General features: G+C 38.8%; 1 protein-coding gene across 3 annotated transcripts in view; it reads right to left on the bottom strand.

The window, feature by feature from the left end:
- Ac3 (Adenylate cyclase 3) overlaps positions 1-19,489 on the bottom strand; it is a 37,520-nt gene extending 18,031 nt beyond the window's left edge. The window contains exons 1-11 of one of the 3 annotated variants that reach the window (XM_089740276.1): positions 19,078-19,489; positions 13,143-13,859; positions 11,051-11,200; positions 6,953-7,068; positions 6,753-6,864; positions 6,547-6,674; positions 6,237-6,395; positions 5,224-5,362; positions 3,008-3,106; positions 2,649-2,740; positions 1,346-1,601 (exon numbers count right to left, since the gene is read on the bottom strand). In XM_089740276.1, coding sequence (XP_089596402.1) covers positions 1,346-1,601; positions 2,649-2,740; positions 3,008-3,106; positions 5,224-5,362; positions 6,237-6,395; positions 6,547-6,674; positions 6,753-6,864; positions 6,953-7,068; positions 11,051-11,200; positions 13,143-13,688 — 1,797 coding nt within the window. In that variant the 5' untranslated portion in view covers positions 13,689-13,859; positions 19,078-19,489. The remainder of the gene's footprint in view (positions 1-1,345; positions 1,602-2,648; positions 2,741-3,007; positions 3,107-5,223; positions 5,363-6,236; positions 6,396-6,546; positions 6,675-6,752; positions 6,865-6,952; positions 7,069-11,050; positions 11,201-13,142; positions 13,860-19,077) is intronic. The other 2 variants (XM_089740277.1, XM_089740278.1) reach the window with 2 other exon arrangements.
- Positions 19,490-21,444: the final 1,955 nt, after the last annotated feature.

Below are 21,444 nucleotides of genomic sequence, written 5' to 3'. Positions count from 1 at the left end.
TTAGAATAGGGTGCGGCATTCAATTTAGTGTGCAATAAAAATAATCATAGAATTTGTTTACTGACGTAAATAAGATATCGAATTAACGGTCCACGTCGTCATTAGCGATAACAAGCACCATTAGACCCCCAAAGTGAATTAACTTGAAATAGCGGCTATCCTTCCTTCCTTCCTTATTCCTCCATACTACATGTAAAATCGAATAATCTACTTTGTCACTAACATTGATGGACTCCTAATACAACAATAGATTTTTATGTCGTCATTATGAAAGTGTAACTGACCTAATTGCTAAGACTTTTAGTCTATTCGTACTGAGTCTTACTTTTTTTAAATAAAAGATATGCTTTATATTTTTTTTGGGATTCATCAAGCTCGCAAATTGATAAAGTTGCATATTTACTGGTAATGGGTACTTATCAATATAAGCTTCCATCTCATTGTAGTGGAAATCTGTATGAAGCATAAATGCTGTGATATCTGTGGGCTCTGGAAGCCTATTAGATGGATTCTGAGCTCTTCTGCCCGTGAAACTGTCAACAACTCAGTTGTAGCTGTACAAAAGCTGTACCAAAGATCCTATTTGGTTCATAGCACAACTGTCTCTGCTATTATGGCCTAGTATTTTCTTTATCAACAGGTGCGCAAAATTTTTCTACAATATAATTAATTTCAGATTTTTAGTGAATAATAGGTACACTGGAAATCCGGTAATCAAATACTGCCATTGTCTCTTTTAACGATAGCTTTATTTATCATTTAAGAATAACATGTTATCGAGATTTTATGATTATTTTCTAATTCAGGGGTGCGTTTTATGTCTATGGCGGCCGAATGCGGCCATTAGTTAATTGATCGTTTTGGTACAATGATGATATTCGGTATCTTGTTAGCGCCATTAAGTATACGTCATTATAAGACACTGCTATGAATCTATGGATTATAATTTTCTTATGAACTTACCAACAAGAATTTACATTTTTTTGTGTTTTTTTATACTCTACAATCAGCATGAAATATAAGCTTATGTGACAATTTGAGCATGTCCTCCGATGAGGGTAGCTCCTAGTCAGTAAGTCATATACATACATATATTTATAATACATAATAAAATACATTGATATATCCTTTCGCTTTGTCTATTTATTAGGTATAACTAACATGAATGTTCCTTCAGCCTTCCCTGTTAAGTTTTAAGCTTAAATCTTAAGTTAAGTTTATCAATTTCCTCCTTTATTGTAGTACAATCTGTATACCAGTGTATTTCCCCGTAAATAAAAAAATCGATAAAATTGCACATATACCTATATTATTGCTGCAGCTTGACTGTTACATTAAAACAAACCTTATATTGTGAGTATCTGTAGTGCACATAATAGATGATGTTTATAAGGCCTGTCTCCAAAACAAGTGCCATGTAAACAGCACTCAATGCCCAAGTAGGGGGAACCGCAAAACTAGCGATTGCGACCACGGCCGGTAGAAGCAGAACCGGAGGAGCCGCGAGCGCCAGCGGACAGGGATCGTTACGGTTCACGAAGGCCTGCTCAGCCTCGGAACCCTTGAAAGTAAGGCACAATGTTGTTGCGTCCGCCAATTCCCTAAAAAGCAAACATTTAAGATATAAACGCTTTTTAGCTTGCTGTTTGAATATATTGCATATATTCTTATATTTGTTCTTATATTGTATTTATTTTTCACATGTGTATATAAGTATATATTTTTATGTAAGTTTATTAAGATATAGCACCATCCAGTTTGCTTATTCCTCTCCCTGCAAGGTTGTCTGGAAGATATCGGTTTCAGCGATAAGGCCGCCAATTTATGTCACCGACTATTATTTGTTTTATATGCTTACTCTGTACATGTGGTATTAAATAAAGAGTTATATTATTATTATGTGTATTAAACACTGCCTCGCCTGAGAAGACGGCAGGACACACTCTGGCGAGGTGGGCAACAATCGGCCGGAGCGTTAGGGACTATTTGGCGAGAAACCGGCGAACTATACGTGCATTGTCCAGCAAGACTGCTTTTTACATTTGGGCCACCACCGACTTTTTTATTTTTATTATTATATTATTAAATTATTATTTCAAATATTATATTAATTATACGGTATAACTTCGATCAATAATTGATCGAAGCAGTATAACAAACCAGATTAGTATCCAGTTGTTTGGTATTGTCTTGCATATAATTTTTCTCTAGTGTGCTCAGTTTGTTAGCTTAATTGCGATGCACAGTTTCGTTGAAAAGTGGACCATTTACTTTATTTACTCATGGAGAGTATAAGTTACTAAAATGAAATAATGTAATCCACGGGGATTCTATGATACATACAGAAACATTGGTAGTTGAAAGCAAAATTCCTGTCGAATATGCGCATTATGGAAATAATTTAAAAACTTAAATGTTTATTATTCGCGCTAAGTTCACGCAACAATTTTTTATTTACATTACCAACTAAAATTTTGAATAGATGTCTAAACTATTTATAAAATGTTGTATCCCGTTGACGTACAAATAAACATAGTTTAAAATATTTACATTTAATTCAATACATTCAAATTACCGTGGTCAATTGATAGGACTTTAGTAAAACCATGTTTCTCTTAAACACCTAAAGCAATGATCTCTACACTTACCTATCATCATCCCTATTAACGAGTTCCTCTTCCAACATCAAGAGTATCTTTGATTCTTCGTTTCCTTTTTCTTCGTCTTGTGGTGAAAGAACCTACGAATAATTGATGAATCTTTTCTATGTGATAGATGAGCAACGAATCCATAAAAAACATTAGGTCATGTGTAGGGTCTGAATATTTAAGATGTAAGAGAGAGTGAATAGTTTGTTGACAGATATGCACATACATATTTAGCGTAGATAAGTATGAGTGGCTGCACGCCTAGTGGTCCAGTGTCCCATTTATTTAAGCTGGCGAAAAGTGGAAAGGGGTCGAGGTCGAAGCGCGCGCATCCGGTGTAACAGTAGTAGTGCACTCACCGAGACCTCATCGTCGTCTCTGAGGTCAGATAGCGTGTCAGCGAGCTCTCCGCCAAGCGCTTCGTTTACCCTCGCAATCTTTTCTTCGCCTCCCTGGTACTACACAAAATAAAGACACAGCTTTAAAAACATTTCCATAATCAATACTATTTATTAAACATTGTGTAAAAATAAAAATTTCTCTAAAATAGACTAACACAATAGACAGATAATGCCGGGGAGTTACGGAACGTGCTAGAAATGTTAAATATAGGCCGTAGTTACGCAAGCATTATTTATTTATTGTTATAATAAATTTGCCTTAGAATAGTTTTAAAGAGTCACTTCGTCTCAGTGAAGTTAAGTTGACAATTTACAAAAAATACGAGGAAATTATAAAAAAACCTACTACCTACTATTTTGCTGTTTCATTTTCACCATCACCATATCTCGCTATTGCAGTGAAATAAAACATGGTATTATGGCGTTTTAAAGTCTAAATATAAATTTTAAAATCCAAACAGCTTTAATACAATTGGTTCAATAGTTATTGCTCACTCGAACGAACAAGACGGGTTGCATTAACACGGATGAACAAATGTTTTAAACACAAAAACAAAAAATCGCTGTTCAAGATAAGCACCTCATACAGATTTATTTCATTATTAATGAGGGTACCTTTAGCTGACTGTATTTTTATTTGAATTAATTTGTATTGCTGGGTATTTTTTGCACTGTTGGAATCCTTTAAGATATACAAATTAGTAAAGTAACTCCGCGGGATATATCTAAATGCCATTTATTGGATATTGATTTTTTTCCCTATAACATGTGGGATAGAAAAGAGTTCGCTTCCCACTTGGTTGCCAGTATATTTAATATGCATCAACTAGCCTTTTATTAATATTGTTATAACCTGATTACATTTTAATTTTGCAATAAATTAAATCAACACTTTATATTTTTCGGTTATATAATGTTAGAAGATGATAGATGATACCACGAACCGAGATACACATAAATTTGTCGTAATATGTTGTATGTTGTGTATGTTGGTCTATATTATCGTTCATGTATTGAAAATTTATCCCGCTTCTCTGAACTTAATTGTAGGAGCACTCGATCGACGGTTAATTTGATAACTGTTAGGCACTTATATCGTGAACATCTGTTAATATGCAATTTCCGAAGTGCGGAACCTTTGCACATAGCAATGTTTACTTAAATACTAATCTACGTAAATGTCTAAAAAGTATCTGTATAGGTGAATTTAAGATTTATACTGAAAAATGATTGCGATTTCGTGTTTAGTTTCACCCGACTCCAAATCACTATTTTGTTCGTTTGTTTACAAAATTGTTCGTTAGACCTAGTAAAGCCAAAACAAGGAGCACTCCAATTTCAAACTAATGGTATTTAATATCGGATTCGGAAGACTGGGCAAGGAGGAACTTAAGTAGGAAAGTGAACCCTGGCACTAGACGGGCAAAACGCTAAGAAGAAGAAGGTATTTAATATCGGGTAGACCCGATATTATTTTACTGGTGGTAGGACCTCTTGGGAGTCCACACGGGTAGGTACCACCACCACCTCGCCTATTTCCGCCGTGAAGCAGTAATGCGTTTCGGTTGAAGGGTGGGGCAGCCCTTGTTTAAGTTATTATATTTGCGTAGGATGAGCAAAGGAGCATACTCTCGGACTAAAGTTCAGCACCTATTGAAGCTTATAGACACCGCAATAAATTACCACTGCTGTAACTACGTTTTGGAGTCTTCTTGGTCTAAAGGAAAAGACGTCCGATGTATTCTTATTTAGCGATGCAACGGTGTTCGAATTCCGCAGGCGGGTACCAATTTTTCTAATGAAATACGTACTTAACAAATGTTCACGATTGACTTCCACGGTGAAGAAATAACATCGTGTAATAAAAATCAAATCCGCAAAATTATAATTTGCGTAATTACTGGTGGTAGGACCTCTTGTGAGTCCGCACGGGTAAGTACCACCACCCTGCCTATTTCTGCTGTAAATCAGTAAAGCGTTTCGGTTTGAAGGGTGGGGTAGCCGTTGTAACTATACTGAGACCTTAGGACTTATATCTCAAGGTGAGTGGCGCATTTACGTTGCTGATGTCTATGGGCTCCAGTAACCACTTAACACCAGGTGGGCTGTGAGCTCGTCCATCCATCTAAGCAATAAAAAAAAAGAAAAAAACCTAACGTCAAGTATTATCTTACCGGTTTCAAAACTCGTACAATGAAGTAAGTTTTTATGCCTGACTGGCGCAGCATCTCCTCGCGGCGCTCTCCATGCGCGGGTTCCACTTCGAACTCATCGTTCAAGAAACTTAAAGTAACTTCCGATATATGAACGCGCCTGCGAGTAATTAACATGGTACAATATAAATATAAACGAAGTTTAGTATGAAACAAACTTTTAGAAATTGAGATCAACAGTAAGTGAAGTTTGTAAAAGTGTAAATCGTCACGAGCTTCGTGATATCTACCGTACCTAAAAGCTTTTGAGTAATATTTAAGTTATTATATTTGCGTAGGATGAGCAAAGGAGCATACTCTCGGACTAGAGTTCAGCACCAATTAAAGCTTATGGACACCGCAATATAATTACCACTGCTGTAACTACGTTTTGGAGTCGTCTTGGTCTAAAGGAAAAGACGTCCGATGCATTCTTATTTAGCGATGCAAGGGTGTTCGAATTCCGCAGGCGGGTACCAATTTTTCTAATGAAATACGTACTTAACAAATGTTCACGATTGACTTCCACGGTGAAGGAATAACATCTTGTTATAAAAATCAAATCCGCAAAATTATAACTTGCGTAATTACTGGTGGTAGGACCTCTTATGAGTCTGCACGGGTAGGTACCACCACTCTGCCTATTTCTGCTGTAAATCAGTAAAGCGTTTCGGTTTGAAGGGTACCTACGGTAGCCGTTGTAACTATACTGAGACCTTAGGACTTATATCTCAAGGTGAGTGGCGCATTAACGTTGTAGATGTCTATGGGTTCCAGTAGCCACTTAACACCAGGTGGGCTGTGAGCTCGTCCAACCACCCAAGCCATAAAAAAAATAGAAAAAAATAAAAAACTACTAAATTTTGGAACGACAGTGTCCTACACTTTGAATCGACTCTCTTGATTGTTTCGTTGTAGAATGTAATACGGCATTAACGGTTCCTTTCAAAACAATACCAAATGGTAAATCATGTTACTTTTTATTAAATACTTACCCAGCCATTCCACTACTCTCCATCTTATTGGCCAATTCCACATCTCTTGAATAAACATCAAACTGCCACTGCCGCTGACCCAGGACGCCAGCCAATACCGCTCCTGTATGTATACCCACTCTCATATCCACCGGTGAGTTTGTGATTTGTTGTACGTATCTAGAAATTTCGGCCACACAATTTTTTGTTTACCATGCAATTGTAACATAACACCCAAGCGAATTCAATTTCTTAGAAAATGTATACGTTATTATATAAATTATATAACATTATGTTAACTTATTATAAATCTTATTAGTTGACCACTTACTTAATAGCTTTAACCATAGACAAGCCCATGTGCACACAGAGAACGGCATGATCAGGTCTTTCTACCGGTGCGCCGCTAATGCAATAATAGCAATCACCCAGAATTTTGATTCGGAGCTGTTGATATTTCTAAACAAGACAAACATTTTCGTCAGAGTGTTTTTTTTTATCCAAAGCGAAAAAAATCAATTCGAATGATGCATTTACCTCGGCGAGTCGATCGAAACGGGCAAATAACTCGTTTAGAATCGCAACAAGATCTTGCGCTGAATATGTAGACGAAATAGCCGTGAAGCCTACGATATCTGCATACAGGATACTGTAATTTCAGATAATAAAACCCCGTAAGTAATATACGGATTGCGTCACTACATTAATAATAGAATATTATGGGCACATTAACATACCTCACGTTCTCGTGTCGGGACATATAAATTTTTTTGAATTGAGTGTCGATAAGCCCCAATTCTTTGCGCATTTGGACAGCTACGTGCTCCGGAAGTACGGATAGTAATAACCTTTCCTAAAAAGAAACAGCGCTAGTTACTACCTACTCATCGAATTTTACAAAATGCTACCTATTGTAATCTAGAGATTGTCAGACGTTAAAGGCAAAATAATAAAGAAGACATAATAATAAAGAAGATATCAGAACTAATAACTGTTCCTCATAAGTTGAAAAATCGTACTTGTTTTTATGTAACTTGCCTTGCGTGGCAAAACTTTCCCTGTTATGTAAAAAAGGACGTTTCAACACGATTATAAAACAAAAGTTTTAAAGGTATTTCTTATTGCATTTGACGCAAAAGCAGGTGGCCGCCTACCGGATCGGCACATATATACATCAGTAATGCCAGAGCCACAGACAGACTGAGGACTCTTTTCAACGTGTACTTTACACAAGTACCATGAAAAGGATGATCATTTCGGAATAGTATGATACTTTTTATACTGCTGGTAGGACGTCTTATGAGTCCGTACGGGTAGGTACCCCTGTCTATTTCTGCTGCGAAGTAATGCGCTTCGGTTGGACGGGGGGGGCGAGGGTTTGCAGCCGTAGTACTGTATAAACGGAGACCTTGGAACTCATATCTCATGATAGGTGACGGAATTTACGTTATAGCTGTCTGTGGGCTCCGGTAACCACTTAACATCAGATGGACCGTAAGCTCGTCCACCCACCTAAGCAATAAAAAAAATCTTTTCAAAAATGATCTCTAGAAACTTATTGTGAATGTAACGCAAAAATGGATGAACTCTGCCGAGTGTCAGGAAGTACGATTGTGAGGCGTCATCTTGTCGCTTAGCGAACCTGTCGGCCGGTCTTCGGTCCGTTGAGGCGGTGCGCCAGGCCTCAGCGGGCTGGGTGAACCGCGACCGAGGGTGTCTCACTTTCCGTTTGACGCAAATGCTCACCGGCCATTGTTGTTTCGGCCAGCACCTGCACTGGGTCACTTAGAAGGAACCCACAATAAAGTGCCACCACGGTGGCTGCGATGAGGACACGGCCGAGCACACTCTCGCATACTGTACCGCATGGCTGGGACAGCGCCGTGCCCTCATCTTGCAAATAAGACCGGATTTGCGGCTGCCAACCGTTGTGGCTACGTGGTTCCGCATCGACTGGTCCTGGAAGGTGACGCAAGACTTCTGCGAGTCCATCATCTCGCAAAAGGAGGTGGAACGAGAGAGAAAGACCTCTTCCCTCTCCGCAGCGATCCGTCGCCGCCGAGCCGGGGCCGGAAAGGAGCTTTCGCCCCACTTCGACCCCTGTAGAAGGTGACCTTCCCCCCAGTGAAAGTTAAGTGTCACCTAAGGAGGCGAGGCCACACAGTGCGCTATCTGCACTCTAACGCGCTGCATGGAAACAGTACTATAGAACTTCTGTGTAAGAGCAAACTGTTGGCGATGTATCACGTTCCGACCTGATAGGCTGGTTCTGTTCTAACGGGGTATTCTGAGAGATCAGCGGCACCGCCTGGGTCAGCCTGTTTGGCTGCCGTACGTAGACGGCCGACTTAAATTCGCCGACTATCGCCTCCATGACCCGTCGTTAGGGCGTCCCAGGGGTGGGGCCGCGAGTCTGGTTGTAATGCTGACTGTGAGAACTTCCCTACTGTAACTTGGGTCTGAACCCCGGGTGGTGATTTAACGCAGGGTGAGACAGTGCAAGGGGAGTGGTTTGGTGGGTAGGACCCTAAAACATCCTTGGAGCAGCAGTTTGCTCCCAATATCTGCAGACCGTCAAGTCCCACATACCCCACGCGCGCCCTAGGAGCGGATTCCTTGTGTGAGGTTCGGCCCCCTGTCCGAAAAAGAAAAATGAAAAAAAAACTGGTGCGCGTGCAACTTGGTGCACGTCAAAGAAGTGAAAGTGCCTCGAAAAATAACATTAGCTTTTTTTTTTTTGGTCAGGAGGAAATCGCCGGACTTCCGCCCTCCACTGGGGATGGAGGGCGGGACATGTCAGAGTCGAACTGACTAAAACCTCCTGTCGCTCAACAACCAACGTCCAAACCTCTCATGAGACAGAACTCATGAAGAGGCAGAGGGGGGAAAGTGAAGCGTTTAGTGCAGAGCACATCTCTCCCATCACCCTCCCCCTCGGGACGCCGGACCGGCGGTCGTCGGCGCCTCGACCACCAGCCCTCTTGGTCGGCAAGCTATCCGAAGCCCGCCTAGATGGCGCCGGTTAGAGTGAGCTATCCTACCGAATACCCCGCTGGACAAGAACCAGCGTGAGTCGAGGATAGCCGGCCTTCCATCACCCGGATGCTCTTGCGTAAAACGCGTGCAGAGCAGCTTGCACGTCGTCTTCTTAGGCCCCCCTCACCGGTCCCCAGACCGACATGTGAGGGGGACCCGAAACACTTAGAGGGCCAGGGCTTGGGCGAGATCCGCCTCCCTGGCCCCCACACGACGGCGGCGGGATTGTGCGTCTCTCACGCGCCCCGCCGCCTCCTTCTGCGAGATGGTGCACTCGCAGAAGTCGAGCATCGCCTTCCACGACTCGTCGTCGCCGAGCATCGATGCCACAACACTCGGCAACGACAAGTCGTTTCCTATTTTTGCGACGAGGACACGGCGCCACCCCTCCCATGCGGGGCAGGCAACGAGCGTGTGCTCCGCCGTGTCCAAGTCGCAACCACAATGGTGGCACTCTGCCGTCGGCTCGACTCCGATCCGGTGCAGGAACTCACCGAAGCAACCATGCCCAGTGAGCACCTGCGTGAGCCGGAAAGTGAGGCGTCCTCTGTCACGATTCACCCAATCCACAAGGACCGGGCGAATCGCCTCGACGGTCCTACGACCGGCCGAACGATCAGCCAGCCGTCTGGACCATGACTCCAGCAGCTTAGAAAGAAGTTGTTGTTTGTGTTGTATTAGATGATTACCGAACGAGTCCTTAAGTTTTACTTAATAATAATACAACAACTAAATAACGACCTAGCTCGCTTTGTCCTTTCCCTCTCTCGACCGGTCGAGTGGTTCGCGAGACGCTCTGTCTATTTTCTCCCTCTCGCTCTTCCTAAATTATATCTTTTCTCTCTAGCCGTAACGAAACTGTCGTGAGTTAAATTTTACTCTCAACGCGCGTAAAGAAGTTTCTCTTCAAAAACTTAGTAAGATGGTAAAATGAATATACAACATCATCTACAGAATATTCAAGCTTTAATAACCCTTTAGTAACTCAAATAAGTAATGAAAAGAAGCCTTCAATCGGATGTTCAAGGTTGACAAGATTAGTTGTCAAACATCAGATAGGCTAGACTAGAGTCTGTAGGTACGTACGGCCAAAAAAGATTCGTTAGGTTTGATAGTTCGAAAGATTCCAAAGCTTTGTCAGTAGTTATGCCTTGTTATCCATGAGCTGAGTAGACACATCTCAATATCTTTATATTACTATGCAAGTAGTCATATAATTTAAAAGCTTTTATGTGGCTCTTTTAACGAACATAAATTTATAGTGTGTATGCATGGTATGTTAAAAGGCTCAGATATATTTTAACATGAACTTTTAATACGTTAGCTATGTTACGGTCCCGGCTCTAGACGGTACGGATTATGTTGTATCGTAAGTCAATATTTTATTTTTTCTAAAAGCTTTTTAGGATAGATTTCCGGCATACTAACAATTTAAGAAAGGTCGCGCGTTAGTCATTTCTAATAAGCGAGAAATGTAAAATATTTATGGCATTAGAAATGCGCGGATGGCATTCACTTGCTTAATACTTTTCTCTTGTCATGGTGGATGAAGGAGCTTACGGCCCATCTGGTGTTAAGTGGCAAACGGTACCCATATATATCTACAACGTAAATGCCGCCACCCACCTTGAAACATGACTTCTAAGTCTCACACAGTTTTTACAATAAAACGGCTGCCCTACCTTTCAAACCGAAACGCATTACCGCTCTACGGTATAAATAGGCAGAGTGGTCATAGTGCCTACCGGTGCGGGCTCAAAAGACATCCAGACACCAAATAAGATCAAATTAAAATTTACCTGTTCTTTGCTTTGTTGTTCAATAGTCAATTTGTCTCGTAGACTTCGCTTGGTCTCCTGGAAAGAGCATCTCTGGTTTCTTTCACTAATTGCATAAGCGGTACCGCCGAGGAACGTGGCTCCCAGTAATAATGTTCCATTTGCAATTTGCTGTTGAAGAGTAAGGTCAAATCGAAAATAAAATTCTAATTTCGTTGACCTAATTGACGCGACAATCTATACCTAGTCAGGTCATAAGTATTGTCACACAGTAAAAACTTTTCTTTTAGAATGCTGGCCACAAAAAAGTTTATTGAATTCAAATTTCGAATTGTTCATGAAAATAAAAATGTATACTTTTTAGAATTTTACTCATTTTTAAATATGGAGTGGACGCTTAAAGAAGACCGTGTTGCAGTTATTGCGTTGCATCGTTGCGGTTACGCGCCAATTCAAAATTTTAACATACTGAAAAATTTGAATATAACTAAAAGATTCGTTTATCGTACCATCAAACGATACAATGAAGACTCTAGTGTAGATGACAGGTCAAGAAGTGGTCGCCCTCGGTCTGTTAAGACTCCAGCAGTGATAAAAGCTGTGAAGGCGCGAATTCAAAGAAATCCCAAACGTAAGCAGAAACTGTTGGCCCTTCAGATGGGGTTAAGCAGAACCACGGTGAAAAGGGTGTTAAATGAAGACTTAGGGCTTCGGGCATATCGAAGAAAAACAGGACATCGTTTGAATGTTCGTCTAATGAACGTGAGACTGACGAGATGCCGCGCTTTGCTGAAGCGGTACGCGGGAAAAAAATATCGAGAAATTCTTTTTTCGGATGAAAAAATTTTTACCGTAGAAGAGAGCTACAACAAACAAAATGATAAGATGTACGCACACAGTAGTGAAGAAGCGAGCAACCGTATTCCGCGTGTCCAACGAGGTCATTTTCCATCCTCGCTCATGGTATGGTTGGGAGTTTCGTATTGGGGCTTAACAGAGGTACATTTTTGTGAGAAAGGTGTAAAAACGAATGCAGTTGTGTATCAAAATACAGTCCTGACGAACCTTGTGGAACCTGTTTCTCATACCATGTTCAATAACAGGCACTGGGTATTCCAACAAGATTCGGCGCCAGCTCATAGAGCGAAGAGCACACAAGACTGGCTGGCGGCGCGTGAAATCGACTTCATCCGGCACGAAGACTGGCCCTCCTCCAGTCCAGATTTGAATCCGTTAGATTACAAGATATGGCAACACTTGGAGGAAAAGGCGTGCTCAAAGCCTCATCCCAATTTGGAGTCACTCAAGACATCCTTGATTAAGGTAGCCGCCGATATTGACATGGACCTCGTTCGTGCTGCGATAGACGACTGGCCGCGCAGATTGAAGGCCTGTATTAAAAATCACGGAGGTCATTTTGAATAAACTTTAGTGTCATAAGAATCTATGTTTTGTTAGGTTCATTTTGGTATATGAATGGTTACATAATGAATAAACTTGTTTCAATTATTTTACATTAAACATGTGACAGAATTTATGACCTGACTAGGTATATAAGTAGAGAAACACAAAAGAGTTAAGAGTACCATTTTCTGCTTTCGTTGTCAACCAATTTTATTTTCATTTATTTAGTAACTATTTACGAGCTTTAGTCTTTTCAATATAAGAATTCATAGGCAATTTTTTTTAAAACGGCTTTTGTTTTTACTTTAAGCAAAAGTATGAAATATGGACATTAAGGTTTAAATCGAAGAACCTGTTACCCATCAACGCCATTATTTGTGTCACAAAATTTGAACTCTAAATAAATACGTATAACGTTTAGTCTTACAAAAGGACGATGTCAACTTTTTTTTTATATCTTTTCAAACTTTTGAACCTGGAATCTATGTTCAACTACATTACTATTTGGTAAATTAATCAACATCAGCAGCAGCCTACAAACCTCTACATACAGACATAGACAATATTTAATTAATATTTTCGCATTTAAACATAATTATAGAGCCCTGAATTGGTTTAGTGTGTATATCTTATTTTTTAAATCCCAAATATTTAAGATTTAAGAATTAAGATTAAACATTTGTAACTACGAGTATTTAAATAAACGTACCTGGAAATGGAAATCATCGGCTAATGTACTTTCTGCTGTTAAAGCGTTGTAATATTGCACCAAAAGATAAGTAGACAGGGAAACGGCGCTGTAGAATACCATCAGCAAGTAATGAAAAGGCATTGTTGCAAGAGTAAAATATTGCACGACAACAGCCCATCCTAGTAGTTCATTATAAGAATCGCCGAGTCTGCGTGAAGTACTGAATAGTAATTGGAGCCATAACGCCAGCCAAGTTATATGCGTGAGGGCTGGCCGAGCTTTCCGTATGCAAATATAGGCTGCGGCCACCAACAAGTTCACTAGCAACGCTATCACAACGGAACAGTATGCCACGGATAAATCACGTTCTCCGGGAACTAGTACAGCGAACACTTGAATCAGCACTCCGATAGCAAGCAAACGGGGAACAGCGCGCTGTCTCTGTCTTTGGATGTAAGCCGAGTATAGCTTCTCTTCCTCCAGATCCGTAAATCCCCATGGTGGTATAAAACAGTTATTGCACGAACATCTTTGTAAGACTTGTCCTTGTAGTGATTTCTCCATTGCTTTTATTTTTTAGCCATCATAAATATTCGTGACCACTTACTGTTCACAGTTAAAATTACGTTGTTACACTTAAATTTAATACTGACTATTGATGATAATAATTGTGTCAACTAAATCGTCAATCAATTTAATAACCTAAACGTCGTGATTATATATATGAGTAATCGCCTGTAAAATTTCAAGCACATAATTATTACTCGAGGAGCGTCTGTCAATATTAATATGTTAGGAGTAATAGTAAGTAATTACTTACTATCCTTGTATAATTACGTCCAATTGGACACTTGTAAATTTGAGTTTACTAGGGCTTGTTTTGAATTCGTATAGGTATGCACATAAATTTGCCTATTTCTGGCATAAAGTAATCATGCATTCTGGCGAAGATCACAGTAATACTAAAATACAGTTAATACTTCAGCCTCATGACTTAACATGCCCCTCCCGCCATCTCCAGTGGAGGGCGGAAGTCCGGCGACTCGATCCTGACAAAAAAATATATTAATGTTGGACCTATGTTGAGATATTAATTTGAACTTCAGATAACACGGGACAATGAGAGCGAGGCCCAAATATATAAATAAACGTAAATAACTATCAATTATAGCATTGACTTTTAATCAGAGAACGAAAATTATTTCCGTTCAGTAACTTACGAAAATCGACTTAACATTATTAAAGCAGCTCAATCAATAGTATACATTATTAATTCCTTAAAGGTTGACGATCAATACAAAGTACGAACGGATATATTTGTCAAGAGTGTTCGGAAAACGCACACTCGGTGCTTTGGAATTCCTAACCTTTTCTTAAAAAAACATAAGCTGTAAAATTTAAAACTCTACAGAAGTTAACGTATAATTTAATTCCTGCTATAATTTAGTTTGAATTAACAAATAATATCATTTTTATTTAAACAAAAGCCGACTACTTAATCGTTTTAATGTGAGTTTTGAAATTGAGGCGACTGTTCGTCTCAATTTCAAAACAAATATCAAAATAATCGTTTACTACGATTTTTTACTATTACTGCGGTAATTTTCCCTATCATTCTATGGTAATTATTAAATATGAATTAAAAATTATATTAATTCTTATAATAATAGTAGGATGGTAACCCTTACTATCTTTAACCTATACATATTATACCTATACATATTTAATCTTTATATTTTTTTTATTGTTTAGATAGGTAGACGAGCTCACAGCCCACCTGGTATTAAGTGATTACTGGAGCCCATAGACATCTACAACGTAAATGCCGCCACCCACCTTGAGGTATGAGTTCTAAGGTCTCAGTATAGTTACAACGGCTGCCCACCCTTCAAACCGAAACGCATTACTGCTTCACGGCAGAAATAAATAGGGTGGTGGTACCTACCCGCGCGGACTCACAAGAGGTCCTACCACCAGTAAAAACAATAAAACACAATCCCCTTAGCAATATCTACGAGTATAAACCTTCCTAACACTGCATCATAGTAAAATCATATACTTACTTAGGTTAAGTTCTCCTGAGAAATAATAGTTACATTACTATTTCTTTGACTTAAACTTGGTTTTATATTAAATTATGTTCCATGGGGTGTGCTCTGAAGAATTGTTCGAGATGATATCGTCATCTCGTTTTTACCATCGCACCGCCTGCCACCGGACTACCTGGAGCCATTGGGGTCATTCACAGTGCGTTTCCAGAGATCTTTTTTGCCACATACCATCCGGCTATGGAATGAGCTCCCCTCCACGGTGTTTCCCAAGAGCTATGACATGTCCTTCTTCAAACGAGGTTTGTAGAGAGTATTAAGTGGTAGGCAGCGGCTTGGCTCTGCCCCTGACATTGCTGAAATCCATGGGCGACGGTAACCACTCACCATCAGGTGGGCCGTATGCTCGTCTGTCTACAAGGGCAATAAAAAAAATATATATGCTATGAAGCGATGAAGCGAATATACTATGAATATGTTATTATGCTACACACGGTTGTATTAAAAACTCGCACGTAAAACTGTGAGATGGACAAATAAATTATTGTGTGTGTGTGTGTGTGTGAGTGTGCGTGTGGGTGCGTGTGCGTGCGTGCGTATGTGTGTGTAAGGGCGCGCGCGCGCGCGCGTGTTTGTATGTGTGTGTGTGTGTGTGTGTGTGTGTGTGTGTGTGTGTGTGTAAGATAAAGCTTATAAGCAAAATATAGATTTCTATGATTAATTCATGTATTTTTATCAATCAAAGCTAAGTAAGTTAAATATTTAATAATATTTAATTTAAAATTAAATATTCAGGCATTATTACTGTATATCAACTGCCATATCTTCAATAATAATGCTCTTTGTTTGTCAGTGATTTATTACGTTATTAGTTTCATGATTGACAAATGATTTTTATTAGTAGTAACAAACAGTTACATAATCATCTAACTCAACATGAGTGTAGTTTCCGAAACATCATTTACTAAATTCATCATTAAATCAAAATTAAGAGAATGTCAGATACAAAATAATAAAACATTAAACTTTTATAACCCTTTATCAAAGGAATTTATAAGAGACGGGAACTACAATTTTTGAAAGACTGGAGAGCCACAAGTCTTCCGCCATATTTTTTACCACCTCAGTTTCAGGTAAGTATGTTATGGTACATCAAAAGACATGTCAGGACTTTTTAGCGGAAACGCGAGGAGTGAGGTTGTGTGATTTGTTCTATTTTGTCTATTTAGTGTTTCTTCGGGTTTAAATGTGTAATAATGGTGGTTTATTAACTGTTTAATATCTGTGAAAGTGCACAAATGTGGGAAAATGAAACAAGGCCGCTTGACGTAATTTCTCGGGATCCTCTAAAAAGTCCATTGAAAAAATCTTAGTAAATGACCACCATTTTACTGAGATTATATTTCATCTCATATCATCTCATTTAATTTTATCCCAGTTGATTAATGTCTCAAATTAATCATCTTCATTTCATTTCAATCCATAATATCATTTTTCATAAAAATGTGAATATACACTTAAAGGTTTCAGTTACCAGGTCATAAAATCCCTTAAAAGACATGTCATGTAAATAAACATCTACACTATTCTACACACGTTTCAAACGACATAGATCAGGAGCGGAGACTTTCCATTAGCGACGCGACTTGATCGAGGACGCCTGTGTAATGAATAAATTACACGCTGAAACACTGTTCCGTTTTCCATTCATTAAACGACCAGTCTTAAGAAATATGACAAACTAAGGTTTTGTCTATTCAATACCACAATATTGGTTACTGTTACCGCTGATATACATATACACAATAACATAAAAAAGCGTTGAAATTTTTGTGACCATGAAAAACTCAACTGTAATAATGAAGACGTATTTCGGTCTCAGTTTACATTTTACTCAGTCGGAATTTATGCAACAGTGTATCTCCAACTTTTGTATATATATTTGTTATGGTTACAACATATTTCGTAAACAGTAAAAAAAATAAGGAATTTCGTTAACAACTCATTTTATAAGTACCTATGTATTTTGGATGTTTCAGAATCGTGATCAATTATAGCTATCACTAAAATTTGGTACCGCGGCAGTTAGCCCGCGCTGCTGCTTCTCTGACGATTGTGTTGAGAGAAAGTCAGAATCGGATCTTGGTTTGGTCAGTTCAGCGCATGGAAAATTATTCACGAGATCTGAATGAATTATTTTAAAAGATGGCCTAAGTATCAGGGTGTATGGAGAAAATGGACCCACTACTAGAGGATCATCTTGGAGCGCTGCGGCTGTTGTAACTTCGTTACTTTCACAATCAGGAACTGGCCCCGTACAGGAGCTGCATATGGGGAAAATACGCAGGCCATCGACCGCACCACCACCACATAGAGGAGGTGCGTCGTCTGTTAAGGACCCTCGTTTACGGAAAAAACCCGGCTTAATGCGATGGCTGTCCCAAGCAGCTGGACCCAAACAGCCAATAAGCGCGAAAGATCCAACGACTGTCTAGAATGAGGCTGAAGTACTTCGCTTGCATGTTACTACCTCAATGCGGACGTGCCCAATGTGTGGTGGACAAGGCAATGGGACACCATTTCACTGTGCCTACAACGAAATTCAATTATAGGAAGCAAACTGAAAAGTGCAACAATGCAATGCGATCCGCTTTCCGACTTTTTACTGCGTTACCCATACGGCATTGCCAACATTTTTCAAAAACATATAGTTAAAAATCAAACAATCTCTACGTATGATACGCGAGGCTATCTTGGTGATAATAGTATATTAAGCAGAAGATCCCGATCTCCTCAAGCTCCTGTTAATTAGTATTAGTACATCCCTCTTATGACCGTGGTACCAGTATCTTCATTGCCTTTCAATTTAACTCCCTAATTCTAAATCCCCTAAATCTATTCGGAAAAACTCGGCATAGAGCGTCATGCATATCCACAGGAATGAAATAACCATCCTTTTTATTTTTAAGTCTGACAAGAATTCGTTAACTTTATCATATTCAGCTGTAATTAGTATTCAGTCGTATCATATTGATTTGTTCTATATACATTTGAATAAAAATCGAGACACATAAATACAAAGAAATCTAGGGTCCAAATTAAGAACCTGTGTTTGAAGTCGTTGCATAGAACCATAACTGTAAGAATAAGACTTCAAATTTAAACGTTCACTTTATTTATATTCGCGATTTTTTAAGCTTGACTGTTCTTAGAATGATGACAACGTTGATGCTTTGAGAAGATTTGGTTTTATAAATAATAAAATATTATAATACTCTACTAAAACCTTTAGTACTTAATCTCGAAAGATCGATAAAGCACTTGTTGCTAGTGCTTATTTTCCCAACGTAAGCGGGTTTCAATGTTCAATCTGTCTTAATCTTGTAAATCTGAACAGTCTCTTTTTAAACATTTTAAGATTTAAAGTTTTAAAATAGAATAATATGAAAATGTTTAATAGTCTGTCTAATTTTGGACAGTTTAAAACAATTTCATTTAAATTTAATATTTATTGAAGTTATTTTCTAAAGTATGTTCCTTTAGCAATTTACAGTGAGGTATTAACATTTTTATTGATTATAACGGTAAGTAATTGTAAAGCAAAAGAAAAATAATGATCAGCTGATCATATTATATATGGATATTTTTTTGGAGATAGAGGAACAAACGAATTCGTGACACATCCACTACTGGGGTTACCGGAGCTCATTAAACTCACATCTAGCATGCTGTTGCCTTAAACGAATAAGATGAAGTATTTTTCATGATTGCTTATGACAACGCAATAATATGAAACATTAAACTATAGACAAATATCATTCTACGAGTTCTAGTCTTGCTTAAGTATAATGTCGGATTTTTTATTTGAATTAAGTTTCTTGACTTAATACTAATTCATTACTAACGTTCTATGTATGTACCAATCGAAACAAATTTTTATTCCTATTAAATGGAATATTATGCCTAATGTTTCCCGCCGAAATCATTGAAGAATTTGATGATGTAAGCAGCCACTATGAACTTCAATTATTGACCTACAATTCAAAGCACCGCGGAACTGATCCTTCGTAAAAATTGAAGCGGCTATTGAGAGTATTTTCAGTAATAAATGATTTAGTAAAACAGAACACTGTAGTGCACTAAATTGCCTTATTATTGAGCGTGTTGAGATGTGAGGGCGCGGGTGGTAGAGCAGTCAGGACGGGCGGCGCGAAGGCGGTGCGCGCACGTGCTCGCGCGCGACTGCCGCGGCCGTCGCCAACCGCCGCGCCGCCCACCGCGCCGCACTCACCGCGCCGCCCCACGCGCCCTCTGCGCTCAGCCCCGAACTACATTGATTCTACTCGCATTTTGTGAACATAACGCTCTTTGTCTCTTCTGTACGGTAATTTAATTTGAATTCGACATTACTGAAAACAGCTTTGCTTTCAGTATTTATCCTTAATGAGGTTTTTTCAAATCCAAGTTATAGAAATACATAAACTTAAACTCATTTGTGTCTTAACTACATATGTACATGCAACATATACCTACTTAAATTGGGGACTACTGTCCGAGAAATTGCTTATGAAATTGTATATTTTTAACTAATATACTTGATCGTTATGTACCTCTCCCTTCCACTGGTTTAATGTTTCACCTGTTTCTCATTATGGTTCAGATCTCAGTGTATTAGAAAAACTTCGTTAGACTTTAAGTACTTACTTTTATAAACGTTACACATTTAAAAGTTACCAAAAAAAGGCAATACCAAAAAAAACCCAAAAAATGGCGATTGTGCCACATGCCTACGTTTTGATTTTTGTATATATTTTAGATATGTATAAAATTTGAAAAATTATAAAAATGAGAATTTTACAGCTTCCATACATCCAGCATTTTATTAGTAAAATAAAATAAAAGTATATCATACGTAGGTATATGTGGAGCCTAAATCAGTTAATAATACTTCTATGGCTTATTTGCAGTCTGATAAAATTAGTGGCGAATTGATTAGTTCTTTCCTTATTAACCTCATTCTAATTCTCATTCGGTAATTCTAACATTTTTTTGTACTTTTAATCTCTAAACACATTTTATTTACAACTTTTCAATAGTACATTGTTTTTTATAGGATAGAATGGCAGATGAGTTCACGGTCCACCTGTTATGTGCTTATCGGAGGCCAAAGACAGCATAACGTGAATGCCTCTATCCGTCCTGAAGCACGAGTACCTACTACTTATCAAATGTATAGTAGAACGGGTATCCCATCCTTTAAACCGAAACGAATTACTCCTTTGCGCCAAAAATAAGCAAGGTGGTGGTTCCTGCAGTGGTATGAAAACATATCCTACTACCAGAAAAATATAAATATAAAGTATGTTCGAATATATAGGTACTTTACTAGTAATATCATTTTTTTACATTATCACAAGTAACATATCTAACACATGTTCTTAATAGATTATCAATACGATGACGTAAAATTGTTTAAAAAACAAAGAAACTTAGCTGTTGCCAATTGATACCAAAAATAGACTAGACGATTGCACATTATTAGCGTTACGAGCTCACAATACAATTATTGCACTATGATTTTATTACGCCCCATTACTCCTTCATAGCAGTCCGTGATCTTACCTATACCCAATTGTATCGAGTTCTACGATTATGCCAAGGCCTAAATCCTGCGACAGGTAGGTATAAATTTCTATAGAAAATAGTCGTGGCCTAAACAATAAGACTCAATAAGTCGCCCAGTGTACTCGTATCACGCGAGATAGAATATCAAACAAGATTGAATATGCCGATGTTCAAATTCCGCAGACACGTATCATTTTTCCGAAAGAAATATTTAATTAACTGAACTCGTTACGAAGGACTTCCGTGATGAAAATGAAATAAAAATCAAACCGGTACATTAGTTCAAAAGCACGCATCGCACGCACGCATTTTAGTTTAAATCGTAAGTCAGCCACCATTATAATGCAATTGCTCGATATTGTTGTCCTATAATAGCAGAACACTATCTCGTCAGAGATAGTCCCCAACTTCCCCGTCTGTCCCGTCTTCCCAACCATTGAGGACTATAGGATTTACCGAAAAGCAGTTAGATGCAAATTTTGTCCCCTATCAGACGTGGAGACCCCCCCCCCCTTCACTCTTTTCGGCGTATATACCATGGACCCAGAAAGCTAAATGTGTACCCCACTGAGTTTCTCGCCGGATCTTCTCAGTGGGTCGCGCTTCCGATCCGATGGTAGATTCTGCGAAGCACGGCTCTTGCTAGG

The sequence above is a fragment of the Bombyx mandarina genome, chromosome 04 (genome assembly GCF_030267445.1).
Source record: "Bombyx mandarina strain Sakado chromosome 04, ASM3026744v2".
NCBI lineage: Eukaryota > Metazoa > Arthropoda > Insecta > Lepidoptera > Bombycidae > Bombyx > Bombyx mandarina.
This window is presented reverse-complemented; position numbering and strand designations above follow the sequence as displayed.